Consider the following 20511-nt stretch of genomic DNA (forward strand, 5'->3'; position numbering starts at 1 on the left):
GGTACATATAGAACATTTCCTCTACATTGTTAGTAATGCCTAAAATGAAATCTATCCAAAATAGAGCTCTTCCAGCTGGACAGCTGGACTCTGCTCTCACAATCGGCCACTCCATTCCTCATTGTTTCTGGGATGTGAACCTTTGATTTCTGTCTCACCCCCACCCCACCTTTTTTTGGGGGGTCCATCTGTCCTGCTCATCTTTGTTTAGCAGTATTTTTGGCTCCATCCTTTGTCTTTGGCCTTATGCACGAACTGGTGCAGGGTCACCTTGCCCTCTTCCCCCACTGATTAATCCTGTGCAAGCTTAGCCCATCCTATTGATTTTCATTCTCTTTTCAACACGGTTTGTCTTCATTCAAGATTCAACTTAGCAAGTGGGAACTAGATGCTGATTGTCAATGACCAGCGGCTCCTGACACTTTAACTGTGATAAATCAAGCAATTCCTTGCATCAGTTTTACTATGAATAGTTGAACACTGAATATTTCAACTTGGATATCTTGCCAGTGCTTATAATTCAACTTACTAAAAGCCTGCTCTGTTATCACGTGCCGCCTGAGATGAGCAGCACTTCAGTACCACTTCCCGTCATCCCTGTCACCATCCTTGGAAGCCCACCCCTGTTAGTCCCCCAGACGTAGTTGATTCCTCTCTCGCCTTCGCCCTTGCATCCCATCTGTCAGCGTGTCTTGCCTTTTCTTCTCTGCAAAGTCTTATGTTTCTGCTACTTCCTTTCTATGTCCTCAGGCAGCTCCTTAGTCCAGACCCTCCTTACCTCACCCCTGCACTGCTGTGGCAGCCCCGGTCATCTTACTCAAGACCAGTCTCTGTCCACTGTGCCCCTATGCCTCAGATAAGTGAAGTTTACCTCTTTAAGGGGGTACATTTATTTTATTTGAACAATTTTGAGTGGTCATATGTCTCAAATGTCATCATAACCAGAGGATACAGATATGATAGCTGACAGGATCATTGTTGGTAGGTGTCCATTATTTTACTAAGTAGTGTACAGTCGGTGGTGCCCCACACTTTAGATCTGCTTCTTCTTACATATCAGCTTTCATTTTCCCTTGGCTGTTATTGTTCCCATCTCCCTGTGTGGTGCTTCTAGTCTAAGAACCTAAAGAGTGAAGAAGAAGAATGGTTAACAGCATGGATTTGGGAGTCAGGCAGACCTTAGTTCAAATCCCAGCCCTGCTAGTAGTAACAAAGTGACCTTGGACAAACTATGTCATCTCCCAAAACTGCATTTGTTCATCTGTAAAACAGGGAACGTGCACCTCTCCCTGCAGTTGTGGGTTGTTAGCACCTGGAGTCTTACACAGAGAGCAAACTCAGTGATGACAGTCCCTCTACAACTTGTTCATTGCGTGTTAGATGGCAGTCGGTAAGATCGAGTGAAGCTAAAAGAGTAAAGCGAGTGGCTTTGGTGGCAGAGCTTCACACCAGCTTTTATGAGTAATTTAATAATACTGCTAGAAAATTGAAGTTACCAGAAGATGACAGTTCTGGATAAGTAGGCTGTTGGTGCCCAGTGTAGAGCAGTGGTTCATTACTGCTCTAGCATTTGTGGTTGCATTACTACTACATAAATGCTCCTAATTTGTCCCCAAGCAAAGGCTCAGGTTCCTGAGGGCAGAGGCCATCGTGGTGGCTGTTCGCCCTCCACTTGCTTACACGCGGTTAGCAGGGTCGGGAACATTGTCCTCCTGCCTTTCCAGTGATACCCCATCTTTCTAATCGCAGCTCAAGTCTTCGCTCCTCTGTGAACCCTTGCCTAACCACAGCCATAGTGATTCCTGCCTCCCAACTCCTCTCCAGTTGACTTTGGCAACTTGCTTCTGTTGCCTAGAATTGCATGGCAAATCTCTTCATTTGCCATGAACTTGGCAACCCCATGAGATTTTAAGCTCTTTCCGGGCAGTGCGATGTCTTAGATGTCTTTCCATTTCCTTTGGGGCCCAACCCCAGTCTTTTATATCGAGGACCCTTGAGGCAATCAGCAGTATTGTTACCATAGTTATTGACAAATGAATTCTGCAAAGCTTGTGGTTGATCCTAAACTGTGCCCTGGTGGGATATGCTATATGTTTAACACTATGCAACTAGTGGATTAACAGACTTGGACTGCAAATGATATAAGAGACCCATAGACATTTAGTGTACACTATTTTGGAAGTGCATCGTTTAGAAATGGGGTGAATCTGAACTTATCCTTGCACTTCTTGTGAAATATAAACTTGACATGCAAGATGAGTATCATTCAAATTTTATGAATATTGTTTTGTATGTCAATGAAGAAGATTTTTTCTAGTACCTCTCAATCCCCAGGGGCATCAAATTTATCATGTCAGATAGGATAATCAAGGGTTATACAGATTAACCCTTTTCTAGATGTTTTAAAATGTCCATTCAGATGCATATTTCTGACAATCATAGTTTTTGACATTTCTTTGGACATACTCTATAATTTTATTGTATTTTATGTGTATAACATTACATATAAGACAGAGGAGGCATTCTGTTAGCTTTGGGAGTTAATTCCTCCTTTGAGTTTCTGATTATAAAGAAAAAGATCTGTAGTATTTATCAAATACTGATTATTCAGCAGAAGTGTGTGTCCACAGGAGTTCAGGAAGTGGGAAAGTAGGTACCTCTTTCAGGTAAGCTTAAAGTGTTGATTGTGTTCCTTTTAATGATGGATTCTGACTGGTAATTTGTTTCATGTCTGCCAAACCAAAGTTAAACGTTATACACTGATAAAAATGGTGCCACTATTTTATTTATAATTCCTTCTCTCAAGCTTTGGTAGAATTCAATGAAATCGAATTTCAGGGTTTTTTGTGTGTTTTTTTCTTAAACCATAGTTGAACCCTCACTCATCCCTGTGGTTTCACCAGAATCTGATCTTCCAGTAGATAATTTTGGGGTGGTGAAATAGAAAGGAAATGTACTCAGATATGAAGCAACTTTTCAGTTCATCTAATTGTGAAATACAAAATTATGAAGAAACTAAGTAACTAAGTGGGGGAATAAAAGAGCTAAATGAGCCAATCCTTTAACAAATGACATTTTAAAAAATCTTGTAAGACCTCAGGAAAATCATGAAGATTTTTAGCTCTTCTTCTCTTTTTCCTTCTCCTCCTTCTCCTCCTCCTCCGCCTCTTTCTCCTGCTCTTCCTTTTCCTTCTTCTCCCTCTTCTTCTTCTTCATGGAAAAAATTATCCTCAACCCAAAGGAATAAATTTCTCACTAAACCATTAAGACAAAGAGGCACATAGAATTACTCAGGATTGAATTTCTAGGTGAGAATCTGGTTTTTTCCCACATATCATAGTCAAAACCCATCATTTGTCAAACCCATCATTTGACTTTCTAGCCTTCAAACTAGGACCCTTGTGAGAATGAAAGTGGAGAGGGTACTCTTACTAATTGAATTGGCTTACCCAGGGTAATTCTGGAGTGTCCCAAAGTCAGATGTATGCTTACTCCGTTCATAAAACATCCGGCCAAGAGCCTGGGGTGTACCAGAAGCTCCAGATTTTAAAATCTGGAGAATCATGAGACTCCTGAGGAATTGGGTTTGAAATCAAGTGTGACAGCATCATACGGACATAAATGGCATCCATGATAAAGGCTAGGAGACAAATGTTTTTAAAATAGTATTTTGAAATGCAGACTTACTTGCACATTTTTTTTAAAATGCAAAATACGGATTGGAATAAAGTAGCCAAAAGAGGCCCGAATGCCTTCATTACCTTTAGTATATATGCTATCAAAATGCACCCTAAAGTAACTGGGGAGCCTGGATTTGTTTGGGGCATGAAAAAGGCAGTCTTTTCTCTTTGTGGTAGTAAGAAATGACTTCTTACAAATAACGGACTTTAATTCTACTAACTAAAGGATATATTTTAGTGTCAATTTTAGAAGAGCTATTTTTCATTTGCCATATGCTAGGAGGAATATATTACATACAGTTGTATAAGTTGTTTTAAATTTTAAGAAATTTGTTTTTAAATGCTTTTTACTGATCATTTTTATAACAACTTGTATTGGTATCGTTAAAAAGCACATAAGGCCCCACTGTGTATCTCATATCCAGAGTTTATGACTTTGACCTGCTTCTGAGCCAGAGCTGCATGGTAATAAGGATACTTACTGCCTTTTAGAAGCTTTAGCTCTAGATCTTGGTGACTTGCTATGCTGTCATGAGTGAAAATGTGGACATCTTGTCAGGTGTTAACCTTGGCAGGCTGCTTAAGCTTTTGTGGAATGGTCTAGGTCGAATGACCGCTCTAGGAAGCAGGTGTGATTATGGCAGGTTTATTCTGCTCAGTGATTTCCCGGGTCCCTCACACCACTCGCTCCCCATGGGCTCAAAACCCACCCTCACAGTCGGGTTGTAGAGCTTCCCCGTCTCCCAACAGAAGGAGAGCAAAACCCACTTTGTCTTTCAAGAGCCAAATTGGAAGGGCAGAGAAGACTTACAAAACAGTTGAGATTTTGCCACAGGATCAAACTGGAAATGTCCATTTAGCCCCTATCTTTTCTGAAAAGAAAATGGACAAAGAAAGAGGGATGTAGTCCTTGAAGAGAACAGAGGTCAATACAAAAAGAGATGAGAGTGGAAAACATAAAGGTTCTCCCCTTCCTCGTCCCCAGCCTTAGGGATCTGAATAAATAGGATGTAAAAGGCGTGGAGCTAAACTGATCAGAGGATTTGTTCCAGAAAAATACTCTCAAGGAGGAATATTTGGAAATAAGTTGAGATGTTGCCGTAAGATTATTTTAAGATTAAATTGCACAACCACCAGCAGTGTTAACTGCTTATAAGATATTTTAGAGATTTTAAAATGGTAACAGTATTAATTTATGATTAGTAACATTAAAGACTTTTTTTAGCTATATTTTCTTTGAGCATTTTGCTTCCCAGAGCAAAATGGCCTCTGCTACAGAATAAAGGTAATAAGGCTGTATTTGCAAACTTCCAGTTGTAAGATAAGTAAGTTCTGAGATTTAATATGCAGCATGGCGACTATAGTTACCAATACTGGACGGTATACTTAAAAGTTGCTAAAAGAGTAGATCTTAAGTATTCTTACCACACACACACAAAAGGTAACTATGAGATGTGATGGACGTGTTGACTAACCTTATTGCAGTAATCATTTCATAATATCTACGTGTATCAAATCATCGCATTGTACACCTTCAACTTACACAATGTTACGTGTCAATTATCTCTCAGTAAAGCTGAGGCAAAAATAAGGCTGTATTGGAAATTGTGTCTAGTTCTTAGAATGGTAGCTGGTAACCTTATACAAGAGCAGCAGTGCCCACACCGCACCAGACCAGAGTCTGAGGCAACTGGCATGGTGAAGGGCATTTCTAGTCCTACAGGTCCCCTCTGATCCTGGGCTTCTGTCACCAGAGGTAGCCAACGATGATTTCCACAATTTGATGACTCTTGGCTGTCTTCCCAATAAGTCATAAGCCACCCTCTTCCCCTCTGTAAAATTCCACTTCTGCAACCCTGGCCTTTCCACCAAAATTTTTTTGAAACAGTGAAAACAGAGCCACATCTCTTTTATGTAACATCAGCATATTTCTTCCACTGCCAGCCCTGACTGATGCCTCCCCCACCCCAAGTACTTGAGGATTGAGGAGTAAGGGGCAAGCTAGATACCAAAGGATGATGGAAATGCTTAGTCACTTTGCCTCTTCAGTGGATAAGTTACTGAAGATAATCCGGTGGCTGAATCTGGGCAAATTAGAGGGATTGTATACAACATCTAGAACAATAAGGATATTCAATACTGATAAATATAGAAAACCCATTTTCTGTGTTATTATAGAATTAGCAGGAGGTTGGCTTGAACAAAAAGAGCAGTAGGAAGAAACAGGGAAAGTACAGATTCTGAATAAGCAAGCCAAAATAGTCTTGCCAGGCAGAAGGATGTATATAGAAGCATAGTTATATTACACAGGTGGATGTTGGAGGTTAGAATTCAAACAAGGAAGGAAACCTCTGTCGGCTCTGTGGGATCAGGCTCGAGATAGGATTCACAACAGGTATTGGGAAGTTAGCATGACCAGGCTGAAGTACAGACAGAGCGTGCATGCTGACCCCAGGACAGGAGCTGCCAAGCGTGTACCTTGGTTTGTGTTTTTTTTTTAAGTCTTGGTTTGGATAGAAAAGTATTGGCAGGTGGTTCTTTACTTTCCAGAGTGAAGCCGGGTTCCGTAAGTGTCCTGTGACTAGTAGTTGCTCTAAAGCCAGAGAACTAAGCCATCCTGGAGGCCTGGCCACTTAGAGTGCTTTATTCCATCAACTGAGTGCCTACCATGTATAGTAAACTTGGTTTATTATAAAGTATAATAAGAAGTATAAGGTATAAACTATAGTTCTTGCCCCAAGAATATAGCCTAGTTATGGAAACATGACCTAAATGTGTAAAAAGTTAAATAGCGCAAAAGATAAATGATTCAATTCAACAAGATAAGAGATTTTGCAAGGCAGAAATGCAATTTCTGGCCAAATGGATAGTATACATGGAAGCGCCATAGGAACAGAGGGTTGGAAGCAGCCACTGTGGGTTGGAGGTCTGGGAAGGAGAAGGATCCGGATTGTCTTATCTTTGGATACGTTGAGAGAAATGGTGAAGGCATGGCAGATGGAGGACTGGTGTAAGAATGTGGAGGTAGCAAGTATAAGAGATGGTCTAAAAACAGTGAGTAGAACAGTGTAATCAGAGTGGAGGGTGAAGGAAGGATAATAGTTGCAGATGAAGCCAACAAGGTAGTTGAAATAAAACGTGATGGTGTTAAGTTAGAGCCCTCAACTTTATCTTCTGGACGCTAAGAAGTCATTGACAGCTTTGGGACAGAGGAGTGACATGCTTAGAAATATTCTAGGAAGATTAATCGGGTGGCTGAATATGGGCAAATGAGAGGAAGAAAGGGTGCTCAGGTAGACCAGATGGTTGCGTTTGCTTTAGTCCCGCTAGAAAGTGATAAGTAATTTAACTATAGAAATGGCAGCAAGAACAGAAATAAAGAGATGAATATAAGATATTTTGAAGGAAAGAGAGATTAATAAGATTTAGCACCTTCTTGTCCATGGAGGCAAAGAGGAATCATCAAAGGTAAATCCAGAGTTTTGGAACCAAGTGACTAGAAGAATAGTTCATGAACAGAAATGCGAACGTTAGGATGGACGCTTCAGATGGCTACATTTTTAGGAAAAGATACGGAGTTTAGCTTTGGAGATAGTCTTTGATGTAGCTGGAGGCAGAAATATATTACAGGAAGGTACAAGGGAGAGCCTGGCCTGTGATAAACCTGTGGGAGTCGCCTGCATAGAGATGACAGCTTCAACTGTTGGAATGGATGATATCTTCGAGAGAGAACAGAGTCAAACGTTGGAAATGCCAACATTTAAAAGGAGGAAGAGGAAAAGTAACCACCAGGGCACAAAGTGTGCAGTCAGACCCTGGAGGAGAAGGTTACAGATTCACAGAAGCACAGATAAGAACATCAAGACGGAAGTTGTGGTCAGCAGTATCAGATGCTGCAGAGAAGTCAAGGAGAACAGGGCCTGAAAAAAGGCTATTGGATTAGGCAATTAGGAAGTCATTTACCTTTAAGAACAGTCTTCTAGTGTGTGTGTACATGTGAAGGGCGATGGATTCAGGAGTGCGCCTTGCAGAAAAGGGAGCGTAAACCATGGATTACAGGTGAGGAGAAGGAAAGAGTTAACAGGGTTGAATATGGTTGTTACTCCTCTTGCCTTCCAAGTTGGGCGTGTGTGTGTACACACGCGTGAATCAGAAGACAAAGATTAAGTCATTGATTTGTTTGGCAAAACTAAGGAGTTAGGTCTAATTAACAGGGAGAAATTGAAAAGCTGTAAGAGAAAGAGAGGAGAGTGGAGGGAACGGGGTTCAAGAGAAAATGGAGAGGATGAATCATGAGAACGGGGAACTTTCAGTATTGGAAAAGAGACACCTCTTCCTCTGTGACCGGAGAGAAGGAAGAAAGGATGGAGGATAGATGTAGATTCAGGAATGTTTTGAAATAAAGAGAAGAAAGATGGAAGGTGAGGCTGCTGACCTCAGACTTCTGGACAAAGTGGAAGGTGGGTGGCCTGCTGAGAGAGGATGGACTAGCGTCACCAGGAAAATGTCCAGTAACCACAGTAGACCATGCTAGGGGGTCAGAGAGGTACAAACACTCGGGAGGGTGGCTAAACGCCAACAGTGCTTGATGGAAACCCCACTTTCCTCGTGCCTCTAAGAAATGTTTATCTGTTGCGGCTTAGAAGATGGACGGTGTTGGTTTCTACTTTCCCCTTTAAGAACTTATGCTTCCCCATTGTCTTACTATTTTTCCTTCATACATTTTCTATGAATTTTTGTTAGTTTTTTGGATCACCATAATTATAAACTGGACAACTATTCCAGAGTTATGCTCTCATAGATTTCTGAGATTATCTAAATGGTGGGTGAAATGTATGAAATCATAGTACTTTCTAGACAAATTTATTGATATATGAACTTAGAGGAAAAAATTAGTGAATAGAGCCCGTGAATTGTGCTACCCACTCCCCCACCCCCCAAAAAGCTGACAGAATGTTTTAGACCATGTAAATGAAAACATCCGACCAACTGCTGATCTTCTCAGCCCCACAGAATTCATTTAAGATGACTAAGATCCAGAAGTAATTATAGTTCATCCAGAAGCTATCAGATCGTGAGTGGCTCCGTGGTTGGACCTATGTGGGAAGATGTTTCTTCAAACAGTGAACTAGACAGTGAGGGTGTGTGACAAGGAGTAGCTGACCATGTAGGACAACATACATAACAGTCACATAGCAGTTAACTGGGCCACCTGATACAGTCTTCAGTTTTAGTAGGATTGCAACCCAATGAGAACTGAGGAAGAATTCGTTTCTATCACCAACAATATGTACAAAAAAACAAGTAACGAACAAAGTCCTGACTTTCAAATTCTGTATCTCAGTCCTGATGTATTCCTGGCTCTGCTCTACAAGTCTCTCGCCCTCTTAACAGTGGCAGGTAGGACACAGGAACTACGTGGCCTCACAAACTGAGAGACCGGAATGTGCTTCTGGGTGGAATAGATCCACTTTTCCAACCTTGCTTCAAAGTGGAAGGAAAATTCTCTGTAGGATCCCAGGCACCAGTCAGAACGGAAATGCATCTGTTGAGTTTATTCATGCCATGGTGACCACAGGATTTATTTTTCCCTTTCTTTGTCTTGTAGGTATGGCCTCACATGTGCAAGTTTTCTCCCCTCACACCCTTCAATCAAGTGCCTTCTGTAGTGTGAAGAAACTGAAAGTAGAGCCGAGTTCCAACTGGGACATGACTGGGTACGGCTCCCACAGCAAAGTGTATAGCCAGAGCAAGAACGTACCACCTTGTCAGCCAGCCACCACAACCGTTAGCACCTCCTTGCCCATCCCGAACCCAAGCCTACCTTACGAGCAGACCATCATCTTCCCAGGAAGCACCGGGCACATAGTCGTAACATCAGCAAGCAGCACTTCTGCCACTGGGCAGGTCCTCGGTGGACCCCATAACCTAATGCGTCGAAGCACTGTGAGCCTTCTTGATACCTACCAAAAATGTGGACTCAAGCGGAAGAGTGAGGAGATTGAGAACACAAGCAGCGTGCAGATCATCGAAGAGCATCCACCCATGATTCAGAACAATGCCAGTGGGGCCACTGTAGCCACTGCCACCACATCAACTGCCACCTCCAAAAACAGTGGCTCCAACAGTGAGGGTGATTACCAGCTAGTCCAGCATGAGGTGCTGTGCTCCATGACCAACACGTATGAAGTGTTAGAGTTCTTGGGCCGAGGGACATTTGGACAAGTGGTCAAGTGCTGGAAACGGGGCACCAATGAGATCGTGGCTATCAAGATCCTGAAGAACCACCCGTCCTATGCCCGGCAAGGTCAGATTGAAGTGAGCATTCTGGCCCGCCTGAGCACCGAGAGTGCCGACGACTACAACTTTGTCCGGGCCTACGAGTGCTTCCAGCACAAGAATCACACGTGCTTGGTCTTTGAGATGCTGGAGCAGAACCTCTATGACTTCCTGAAGCAGAACAAGTTCAGCCCCTTGCCCCTCAAGTACATTCGCCCAGTCCTGCAGCAGGTAGCCACAGCCCTGATGAAACTCAAGAGCCTGGGTCTGATCCATGCTGACCTCAAACCGGAAAACATCATGCTGGTGGATCCATCTAGACAACCGTACAGAGTAAAGGTCATCGATTTCGGTTCAGCCAGTCACGTGTCCAAGGCTGTGTGTTCCACCTACTTGCAGTCCAGATACTACAGGTAAGACCGACCGATTGCACCAAGACAGGAGACGCTGAGTGTCCAGTGGTATTCATATTCACAGCAAATGTGCAGTGTTCGTCCCTGTTGACGCTGCTAAAATTCTGTGCCGGCAGTTGCTGCCCTTGAGTGATCCTAATCTAGTCGGGAAGTTAGGACATGTGCACGTGGCAATGATGATTAGAAGCCATGTCAGAATGGAGCCAAGTAAGATTCTTGGCGTAGATTTCAGAGTTGCAAGGGCCTCGTGGGGACTGGGGTGAAGCAAAGAACAGGCAAAGCAGGAGTTTGGTCCTCCTGGATGGTAGGATCCAGACATGGGTGGAAGAGAGGGGGCAGCGTGCAGTATTGACGTTGCTCCAGCAGAAATGCCAGCCTCGCATAGAAGACGAGGGCACCCACCTGGCCAGAACAGAGAATCTGTGGGTGGTGCGAGCTGTGATGGCAAGGATAGGTTGGGACCAGGTGGTTGGGGTCTTCAATACCAGATGAAGGGGTTGCAACTGTATCCTTAAATATGGAGCAAGCACTGAGGCACTTGAACACGAAGTGCCAGGATGAAAGAGATGCTCTGAGAAGATGGCATTTACCGCCTGTGGCGGAGGGATCAGAGAGCAGAGTCTAGCCTAGGGCCGGTCGGCGTGCTCTGTGCTGAGAGAGTGCCAGGCCTGGGGGCTGGGTGCTGGGCAGGTGATGGGCGTCGGGAAGTTCAAAGCTGTCCTTCCTTCACTCGTTCAGCAGGATGTATTTCACTTCCAACGTGAGCCAGGCCCAGTGCTGCTACCAGAATATAGCCCCGACAGCAGACGGAAGGCCCTCGCCATCCGGGAGCCTCTAGCATGCTGCTTCCCACCCTGGCTACACGTGGAAATCACCTGGGGGCTTTGAAAAATCACCTCCCTTGGCTCTCAGTCCCCACAAACTAAATCACCATCTCAAGGGGAGGAGGGGAGAGGTTGCGTAGGTGTTTTTAACAGCTTTTCTGAGAACAAGTGCTCCAGTGGGGCCCAGCTGAGAGCACTGGCTTTGGAGCCAGGAAAACCTGGGTTTCACCCTGCTCCCCGTACTCGCTTAAGCTGTGCAGCTTGGGCTTGTTGCCTGATTTCTCTGCACCTCCATTTCCTCACCCGTAAACTTGGAAAGCCCGGTCACTGGCAGCCTGTGGGGTTGTTGGGATGCTGGCATGCTGTGACACAGCTTAAGGGCTTTGCTCCATGCCCTGCACAGGGCGGGCGCACTGAGGGAGTGGATAGAATGGGAAGCAAGACAGTCCGTTCTGCAGAGACAGTGATGGGCTGTGTTTGAGGTGATGTTGAACAGTCCAGTGAAAATGGAAGTTGGCAAGAAATGAAACCAAACTCTCATGAGAAGATGGGCCTGACGACACATGTAAGAGGCTGACATGTAGGCAGTAAAACCAGAACTGCAGGACTCATGTATGCCTGACACGCCGATCGTGGCTGTGCTTTCTCCATACCTCCTTCCAGGCCCCGGAGGAAAGGCTGGGAAATGTGCTAGAGCTGGGTGGGCAGAGCTGGCCCGACCCCTGGACCTCTACAACCAGCTCCCCTTGTTTACTGACACCTCACCCTCGGGCCAGGCCTGGCCCCAGACAACTTCAGAGATCTCCTCCCACCCCAGCTCTCAACCTGTGGCCTCGGTAGACAACCTGCAAGACACGGCCCCCAAAGGCCTCTCTCACCTTCCTCGTCTTAATCCTGACCCACTGGTCTCTGGTCCCTCCACCTGTGCTATGCTCTCCCTGCCTTGGCCCACCCTCTCTTTGGGAGGCATTTCCTAAAGAGCTACAGCTGCTCTGTCCTAGGCTCTTGCATCCGCCCTTCCCCAGTCAGTCCTTTCGCTCTAAGTTCAGGTGCACCTACGGGTCTGGGGAGGAGCCTCCCATGGCTCACGCCCCCCACGCACTCATTTCTTAAGCGTTTGTGGGCTGCTGCGGTCCCTGTGCTCTGGAGCCAGGCGTTTCTCCTCAGAGCTATGGAGCTACGTGGAGAGGGAAGCCCAGAGCTCAGGGCTGTGGCCCCTGCAGAAGGTAGACCTGGGCCTGAAGGGAGGGGGCGAGGACCCCGCATGGGCCCTGGGGGAGGGGTGGAAGAGGGGGAATGGGCCGTGGGAGAACAGCACGGGTTCTCCTTAGAAAGTGTCTGAAAGCCCGCTCTGGGGCGTCATCACAGGTCACCAGCCTGTTGGAGGGGTAGCCAGTGCCTGCTCTCCGCTGCTGTTGTCGCCTTCTATTTAGGTGCTCTGACTGAGCATGGCAAAGACTGCTTTGTCCTAGGTCTTGGGTGAATTTAGGGTGAACTGCAGCAAAGGCGGGCTGGTCGGACTTTTACGATTTAGTTATCCTGAATTGTTTCATGAACAGATACCGGCATTATTCAAGTTACTAAAAATTGAGCGTGTGCCTTGTCAAATGGCTTTTTAAAACTCCATTTAAAAGGCAATGTCTACTTAGAGAAAACTTGATGAGTCAAGTGGACTTTGGGATTCTCAAGCGCTCTCATCTTCTCACCTCGTACCCCTGTGACACACCCCACTCCTGCCCCAACAGATGGACTCTCCAGTTTTACTTTGCTTTCAGCTCTGTCCTTGGTGCCCTGGTGCCAGGGACCCTCATCAGGAAGTCTGGGGGGCAGAAGAAACACCTCTGGAGGGTGGTGAAGGCTGGTTTGCTGACCCCCCAGTGTTCACATTAGCTCATCTCCCACCTTCCATTTTCCACTTCCGCCCCTGCCACCCCACTTCCCTCCCAAGGCCCTTTCTCTTGGCGCGATATTATCCCCTGCCTTTAACCCTTAAGTGACTGTTGCCTAATGTTCTGAGGAGGATGACTTCTTTCTCTTCACAGTTGCTTTGGCCAAAAAAGGCAAGTGTTCATTCTGGCCTTCAGGTCCTCATGGAGGTCCCCGGGGCCCAGCTCTGGTTTCAAGGGCACAGTCAACATGAAATCCAGCCTAGTTTTTCTGCCTGAAATGATGCTTCGTTACCACGTCCTGTTTCTCCCCCTGGCCTGGTCTGAACCCAGTATCTCGCGGCCATGCAGAGCAAACCGAGGGTTTGAGGGCGGTCTCCAGCTCTAGTGTGTTAGCCCTAGCTGTGTGGGACAGCCAACTAACTCCAGGCCACATTTATCAAGTCGGTTTTCCCGATGGCGTCTCATTTGGTGGGGGATGGGGGCGGCTGTTCCATTGTCCATTGTTAATCTGAGAAGGAAGGTGTTTCCAGCTGCATCTAGAGAGTGTGTCTGTTTGAGCTGCCTGTGGAGAGGCAGCCTCACTGTGTACCTGACCGCAGGCAGAGCCTGGTTCCCCCCACCCCACCCGGGGTCCCCCTGTGTCTAAGCTCCTTGCATCCCAGGACCTCTCACTTTCAAAGGGGAGAACACTTACATGCCCCTCCCTGTTTTAAATGGGACAGTAATAAATGCGTCATCCCACCCTCGGTCCTACCCAACGACCTGGAAACTGTGATATAAAGAGAAGTTCCTGTCCCCAGCCTGGGGCACCTGGAAAGGTAGGTGGTATCGCCGGCAGTGAACTGTTTCCCCAGCTGTTAGGCATTTGCATGGCTGAGGTTGGGGCACTGGCTCTAGGTATTCTGTGAGGCGAGTCTGTGTGTTTTTCAGGAAACAAAGGGTATATTTTTAGTTTTTTAGGTCTGAGGTGTGGGAAGGTCAGGTACACAGTGAAGTGTCACATTGCCCTGGTTCTCAGGCTCTATTATGCATACGAGTCACCTGGAGAGCTTGTTAAAAACAAATTACCGCCAGGATCCTGCCCCAGACCCACTGCACCGCAATCTCCACCTGCCCCCATCCCCCCCCCAAAAAAAAAGAAAACCACCACCACACACGGAACTGGAGGTGTGGTGGAGCTGTAGGTAATCCTGTTTACTCAGCTCACCTTGGAAGTGGCAGCCATTTCCCTGTTGGATTCTGCACTGATGCCAGTTACTTTTTGGAGCAAGCAATACATTGATGCAGGTATATTTCCACGCTCAGTGTGACCAGCAAACTAAAAACAAAACCAACGTTAAGCTCCACTCTCAAGAAAAGCAAACAAAAAGGCATGCCATTCAGGCAAAAGATAGAGATTACAATGTGTAGATTTTTTTTGTTTCTGCTCTGGGCCATTCAAAATACTTTTGTCTGTTAGGCTTAATTTGAAATGCTTAAGACCATTACTAGGACCCCCGAAAAAATAAAGGGGCATAAAAATTTAGGACATAAAAAAAATGGCCAGTAATCTACTTTTTCAGAATAATCTAACCTTTTTTGTCTGATTCTTTTGGTTACAGACACTGCAAGTTGATTCCATGGTCGTTTTAGGCGAGGGTAGAGGTATATTTTAGTTCAGCTCAACTCATCAGACATTCATTGGGTACCTCCCATGTCCTTATCACCTCCATTGTCGGGGGTACATGAGAAGGCATGCGCTCTAGTCTTGAGTTTACGGTCTCTCTGAGGAGGTTAAAAGACACAGACGGCCTAAAGTGTCATTCCAATGCTTTGATGTCGCAAATGTTTTCTCAATCAGCGAACACTCATTGAGACTCTGGAGAACAAATGATGAGAAAAACCAGTTAAAGAAATTCAAGTCAAGGACAGGTTTTGTAAATGGGTTAATAGGGATGGTTTATAGATCAAGAGCTACATTGGAGGAACCTTGAGGTAGGTCTAAAAGGAAACGAGAAATGGAAGTGGGGGAACCTGGGAGCCATGGAGCTTGGAATAAGTAAGGGAAGATGAGGGAAGTGACAGTGTCACCTGAAAGGAGTTGAAGACCTCGGCTGCAAAATGAGAGGGAGGTGAGGGAGGACTGACGATGGCAATTTTGATGTGGGCTTGAGGGGCTTGGGTTTAACAAGGAGTAATTTAATGAAGTTAAGGATATTAATGAGATTAATCCCTTAAAATGGCAAAAAACCTTTTTTTCCGTTGGGGAGAATCCCAGAGGCTAGGAGACAATAGTAGTTATTCAGGAGTAAAGGGAAAAGGCCGTGGATTGTGATGGGGGATTCTTCCCCCCAACCCCCCCACGAGTATAAGTGAGCACTTACAGGGCTTTTAACTTTTCTGGTGCTATGGGTACAGAATGGGCGTAGAGGGAATTGTTGTTTGCTCGTTGACTTTGCTTTCTCTGAGGCACAGTTCTGAAGCTCTGGTCTCTTCAGGACCTGGTTTCAAATCCCACCACTGCTATCTAGTAATAGACTCTGGAAGGAGAGTTGAGACACCTTAGCTCAATTCTGGCCACGTGTGTCCCCAGCTAACTGTGTTCCACTGAGTCATTACTGGTAGAATGGCAACTGTGAGCCATCCACACTCCTGAATCTGGAACCCGTTACGGCCAGGGCCTGTGTATATGAGACCGTTTTGTCCTCTGGCCAGAGTTTAGTCTGTGGCCAGAGGACAATTTTATGTCCTGTGGGTTGGCCTGGGCCACATTAGTCCAAACTGGGACCCCTCCGTGATCTCTTCCCATCAACAGGGAACATGGCGTATTCCAAAGGCCTTACAGGCAGACCTCATCTTATCTCACTTTGCTTTATTGCGCTTCACAGATGTGTGTTTTATGAATTGAAGCCAAGACCTCCACCAGCAAAAAGATTACGACTCTCATTAGTGCGCAACTCCCTTTATTGCGGTGGTCTGGAACCAAAACCGCACTATCTCCAAGGCGGACCTGTAGTCTACGTCACTGCAGAAAAGGGCCATAGCTCTGTAAAGCCATAAACATGAGTAGTTTCAAAAATGGCACAGCTTCTGCAGACTATAAAGTATGAAAGGTGACTGACTAGAAGTTAGGTTTTATTGAAAAGAGCTGAAAGTGAGATAATGCATTGCAGCCGTTAACTTTTTAAATTAATTTCTCTTGTATTATTAGTACAAACAACAGGAAAAGTTGCTATTTTACACTTGAGGATATTAAATGAAATATTCAACCCACTGCCAATCTCATTCACCCAGAGAGATTGTTATAAAGACGTGAAAGATTTCAGGGTTGCAGCTATTTTCTGGGGAGAAGTAATGAGTTACCTGAGTTACTGTCTTCAGTTTTCCCTGATTCATCTCTTGGACCTTGCGTTGTACAGTGAAATAATTTACAATTAAAATTTTCTTTACTGTGAAATAACTGAAGTTGGAAGCTCTGTGTGTATTTGAGTGTGTGTCTGCAGCCCCCCCTACACGCACGTGTGCTCACACTCAGGTAACACAATAGAAACCCACGCGTGACAGGCAGGCATAGGTGTGCTATGAGCATATTGGTGACAGAAGCTAACTCGCAGCTGTAACAGATGCCGACATGCACAGATGCCCACCACGCCGAGGGAGACACAGACACATGCGACAGACACCCGAGGACACACACACCTTCAAAGACGTAGAAATACCTCACACCTTTACAGCTCCCCTAAGCCACCCCGAGGGCCCAGGTACAAAAGTGTGTGAGTGCCCCAGAAACTTGGCCCAATTTTCTGCCTTGGTGCAGAGCTCCAACTCCGTGTCCCCAGACCTGAGGACGGTAGGGCTGGACCCACTCGTGGGCTCGAGGTATAAGGCAGTCATTTTCAAAGTGTGAGCCAAGGACCCTCCTGCCCCAGTATCACCCAGGTACTTGTTAAAAATGGAGATTCCTCGGTTGTAAAACAGATGTAAGGAACAGGCCCCTGGGGTGGGGCCAGGTGATACACATTTAAACAAGCTCCGCAGCTAATTCTTCTTTTCCACTTCATTGAGATATGATTGACATACAAACAGCTGTACGTATTGAATATGCACAACTCGGGGAGTTTGAAGATAAGTGTGTATCCATGAAAGCATCACCACCATGTATGCCTTAAACAGTTCCTTCACCTCCAGAAGTTTCCTCCTGCTGGGATTGTTATTATTAGTTCTTATTATTCCTTTGAGAACTGGTGCTCCAGACAGCTTGGATTCCAGAGTCCATCGCCCGCAGGGGATGTATTAAGGGCCCTGTCAAGGTGGGAGCAGTGGGGCCACTGGTGGCAGGCTGGCATCGAGCTCTTCTCTTTCATCCGAGTGGTTGACGGCCCCTCCGTGGGGCCCAGTTGTTACATTGCTTGTGGTCAAACCCCTTGCAGCCCAGCGGTGGTAACAGTGAAGATCCAAAAATAGTTGGTGAGCGTGACAGGAGCGGCCCCGTGGGTCGGTGACCTGACGAGTGGGTCGTTTGGAGGAGAACGATAGGAGTTGGGTGGCAGTGGGGGAGCAGACGAACAGCCGGGGAGACACGAGTGTATGTTACTTTCTGCCTGATTGGCCATAGATGTAGCACTTAAGCAGCTATCGAACTCTCCCTGTAGCCTCAGCGGGGTTTGGAGCTTTAATCCTCGTTCATGCATTGAACAAGTAATTTTTTGAATTCCGGAGATGTGCCAGACAACTGTGCTTTGTGCTGAGGCTCCAAGAAACGAGTAGGAGTGCCCTCAGCTATGCAGTTCGGCCTCAAATCTGTACTAGAATGAGCTGCCCCTGGGGAGCCAGCTCTTGGGTGTGCCAGTCACCGCTGTCCTCGTCCGCCCGGCATAGCAGCGAGCGTTAAACCGAGAAGGCACTGCTGGCACCCTGGGATGGCCGCTCATTCTCCCTGGCTTTTCGGGCCACGCGTATGTTCTAAGTCCTGAGTGCTGTCCCCAGTGAATGGCCCGTCTCCCTCCTGCCCGTGGCCTCCCCCTGACAGTGGGTCTCTGCATCACAGCTGGCACAGTTTGGGTCGTCCTGTCCCCCTCCCTCCCTCACCAGCTCCCCAGAGAAGAAGGGGTGAGCTCCTAGCCACAGGCTTGCTGAGCCATGAAGTTTCCTTTCTCCCTCGGCCCCTAGCGTCTTAAAGGCGATGGAGGATCAGGGATGTTGGTTCCCGGGCAGAGATGGTGATGGCGACGTTATGGAAGCGATCACCTTCGATGGGTGTCCCCAAAAGCAGAGCCTGAGACAGTCCTCGGGTGCAGGGAGTCTGTTTGGGAGAAGGTCTCAGGAGGCTGGAGTAAGAGACTGGGGCAGGGTAATGCCAGAAGGAATTAGGGAGCTGCTCCATTCTACCTCCAAGGGCCTCAGAAGAGCGGAAGGTGGGGCTCTGATTCCCCTGGGGCTGAGGGCCGAGGGCCATCAGTGTTAGCGCCCCTGTGCCTTTGTGTGGGCAGAGCTTGTGCGAGAGCGAGGTGGGCTTGAGCAGACTCAGGAGCCCATGAAGCACAAAGCGAGATGATGTGGTGCCCAGAACAGACCCTGAAGTCAGAGGGAGTGCAGCATGCATCCTGGGAGACCCCACGGTGTCAGCTTCATCACCGTGCCCAGGACATCCATCTTTGTCCTCCCCACCAGTTACACGTGTGGCATCTTTAAATGGAAAGAGAATAAAAGGGAAATGCCTTCTTAGACAAACTTAAGGACTATTGGCTCAGAATTCAGAGTTGAACTCTAAACTTTGTTTTTTTAGGAGTTGGGGATCTGACATAAAAGCTAAAAATAATGAATCTTGCCTCTACCCCACCCTCCTTTTTTTATCTGGCTGGCCTGCAGTGAGAGGTGGGAGACAGGGTGGGCTTTGAAGGAGAACACCCGAGCAGGGGAGGTACCTGAGGGCCTGGAATAAGAGTTTGTCAGAAACAGTGGAGGGAGGTGGAGGTAAACTCCTTCCATGTTTTCTCTGTTCGTGCTCAATAGTTGTTGTAGATACCATTCCCCAAGGCTCCTTTGTAGAATGAGTAAATGACTGAGTGAGTGAGTGGATGGATGGATGAATTAATTAATTAATTAATTAATTAATTAATTAATGGTATAATTAATTAATTAATGGTACCAGTGGCCTCATATGTTTCTATGTCAGCTCACACCGTCACACAGCAGAAACCCTCACATGCTGGGTTTCCTGTAGTCTTTCATACAAGTCCTTTCACAGTTTACCTAAACTTTGGGCACACAGCATCTGGCGTTTCTAAGCACTGGATCATACAGGCCCCCGACATCCGCCTCTTGGGGAGCATAAACATCTCACCAAAAAATGTTCATTCCCATCATGCCTTTCCACCTGTGAGATTTCAATTTAAGACCTGAAGACAGCGGAGTCAGCATTTAACAGATTAGTTCCCTGAAATCAGCCAACATCTGTCATGTCCCATTCTCCCTGTACAGCCGATTAGAAGTGGCTTCTGCAGCATGAAGCCCTGGCTGGAGAACCTTGAGGCTGTGAAGACAGCGCCATCCTCCGGGCCTCTCAACTCGGGTCTGCTTTTCTGTTTTCGAGCCTTCGTTGGACACGCCAGACGTGTGCCCTGTAACTTTGTGTTCATACTTCTGAGCCGAATGAACCGAGATTTGCTGTAGAGAAGAAGGCTAGCTGTACACCACTCAACATGTGCCTGGCACATGGCAAGCGCTCAATAAATCTTAGCTGCTCTTACTGTTCTTGCTATCCACTATTACCACTGTTCTTACTTTATGTGGCCGACACACCTGGGTTTGAATGCTAGCTCTGCTAGTTTATAGCTGTGTGACTTCAGGCAAGGTCCTAAACCCCTCTGAGGCTCACTGTTCTGTTCTTGTATAAGAGACGTAACAACAGTTCCTGGGGTTGTTATAGGACGAAATGACATAGCCGCACGTGTGTGACTCACCTGTGGGCACCTTGCCTGGCACTCAGCCTGTATATCGTTAACAACCACCACACTTTCCCCTGCGCTCCCTTCACAGTTCACGTGCCTCTGGTATGGCGTTCCTTTTGTTTGGCCTGTATGGTTATTAGCTGTCCACATCTGCGGCATTGCCAAGCTTCTTGGGGTCCTGCTTCAGTCCTTCCTCATCCCTGTAGACACCTGGGGGCCCAGCACTGTACTTCCATTCAGTGCGTCATTGCTGATGAGGGCCTGTGGTGGGAGTGTGTTCCTGGGTTTCCTCCGGTGTCAGGAAGGAACTGACCAGAGCAACAGTGAAAGGGTTCACATTTGAGGAGAGGAGCGACCTCTCTTGACGTCTCTTCCCTGAGTCAGGAGGGAGACCTGGCGAGAAAGGTGGGTGCACCACTCTTGACTTGAGAACATGGCCCAACACCTTCCTGCTGCCGCCGGTAGCAGGAAGCTGAGCTGTGAAGCCCCCACTCTTT

General features: G+C 46.6%; 1 protein-coding gene across 8 annotated transcripts in view; it reads left to right on the forward strand.

Moving 5' to 3' along the window:
* The window catches only part of HIPK2 (homeodomain interacting protein kinase 2), a 172065-nt gene that overhangs the window by 43991 nt on the left and 107563 nt on the right, over positions 1-20511 (forward strand). For 7 of the 8 annotated variants that reach the window (XM_033098886.1, XM_033098889.1, XM_033098887.1 and 4 more), the window contains exon 2: positions 9289-10372. In XM_033098886.1, coding sequence (XP_032954777.1) covers positions 9289-10372 — 1084 coding nt within the window. Of the gene's footprint in view, positions 1-7691; positions 7740-9288; positions 10373-20511 lie in introns of those variants that run through there. The other variant, XM_033098891.1, reaches the window with a different exon arrangement.

Source organism: Rhinolophus ferrumequinum, chromosome 26, assembly GCF_004115265.2.
Source record: "Rhinolophus ferrumequinum isolate MPI-CBG mRhiFer1 chromosome 26, mRhiFer1_v1.p, whole genome shotgun sequence".
Taxonomy (NCBI): domain Eukaryota; kingdom Metazoa; phylum Chordata; class Mammalia; order Chiroptera; family Rhinolophidae; genus Rhinolophus; species Rhinolophus ferrumequinum.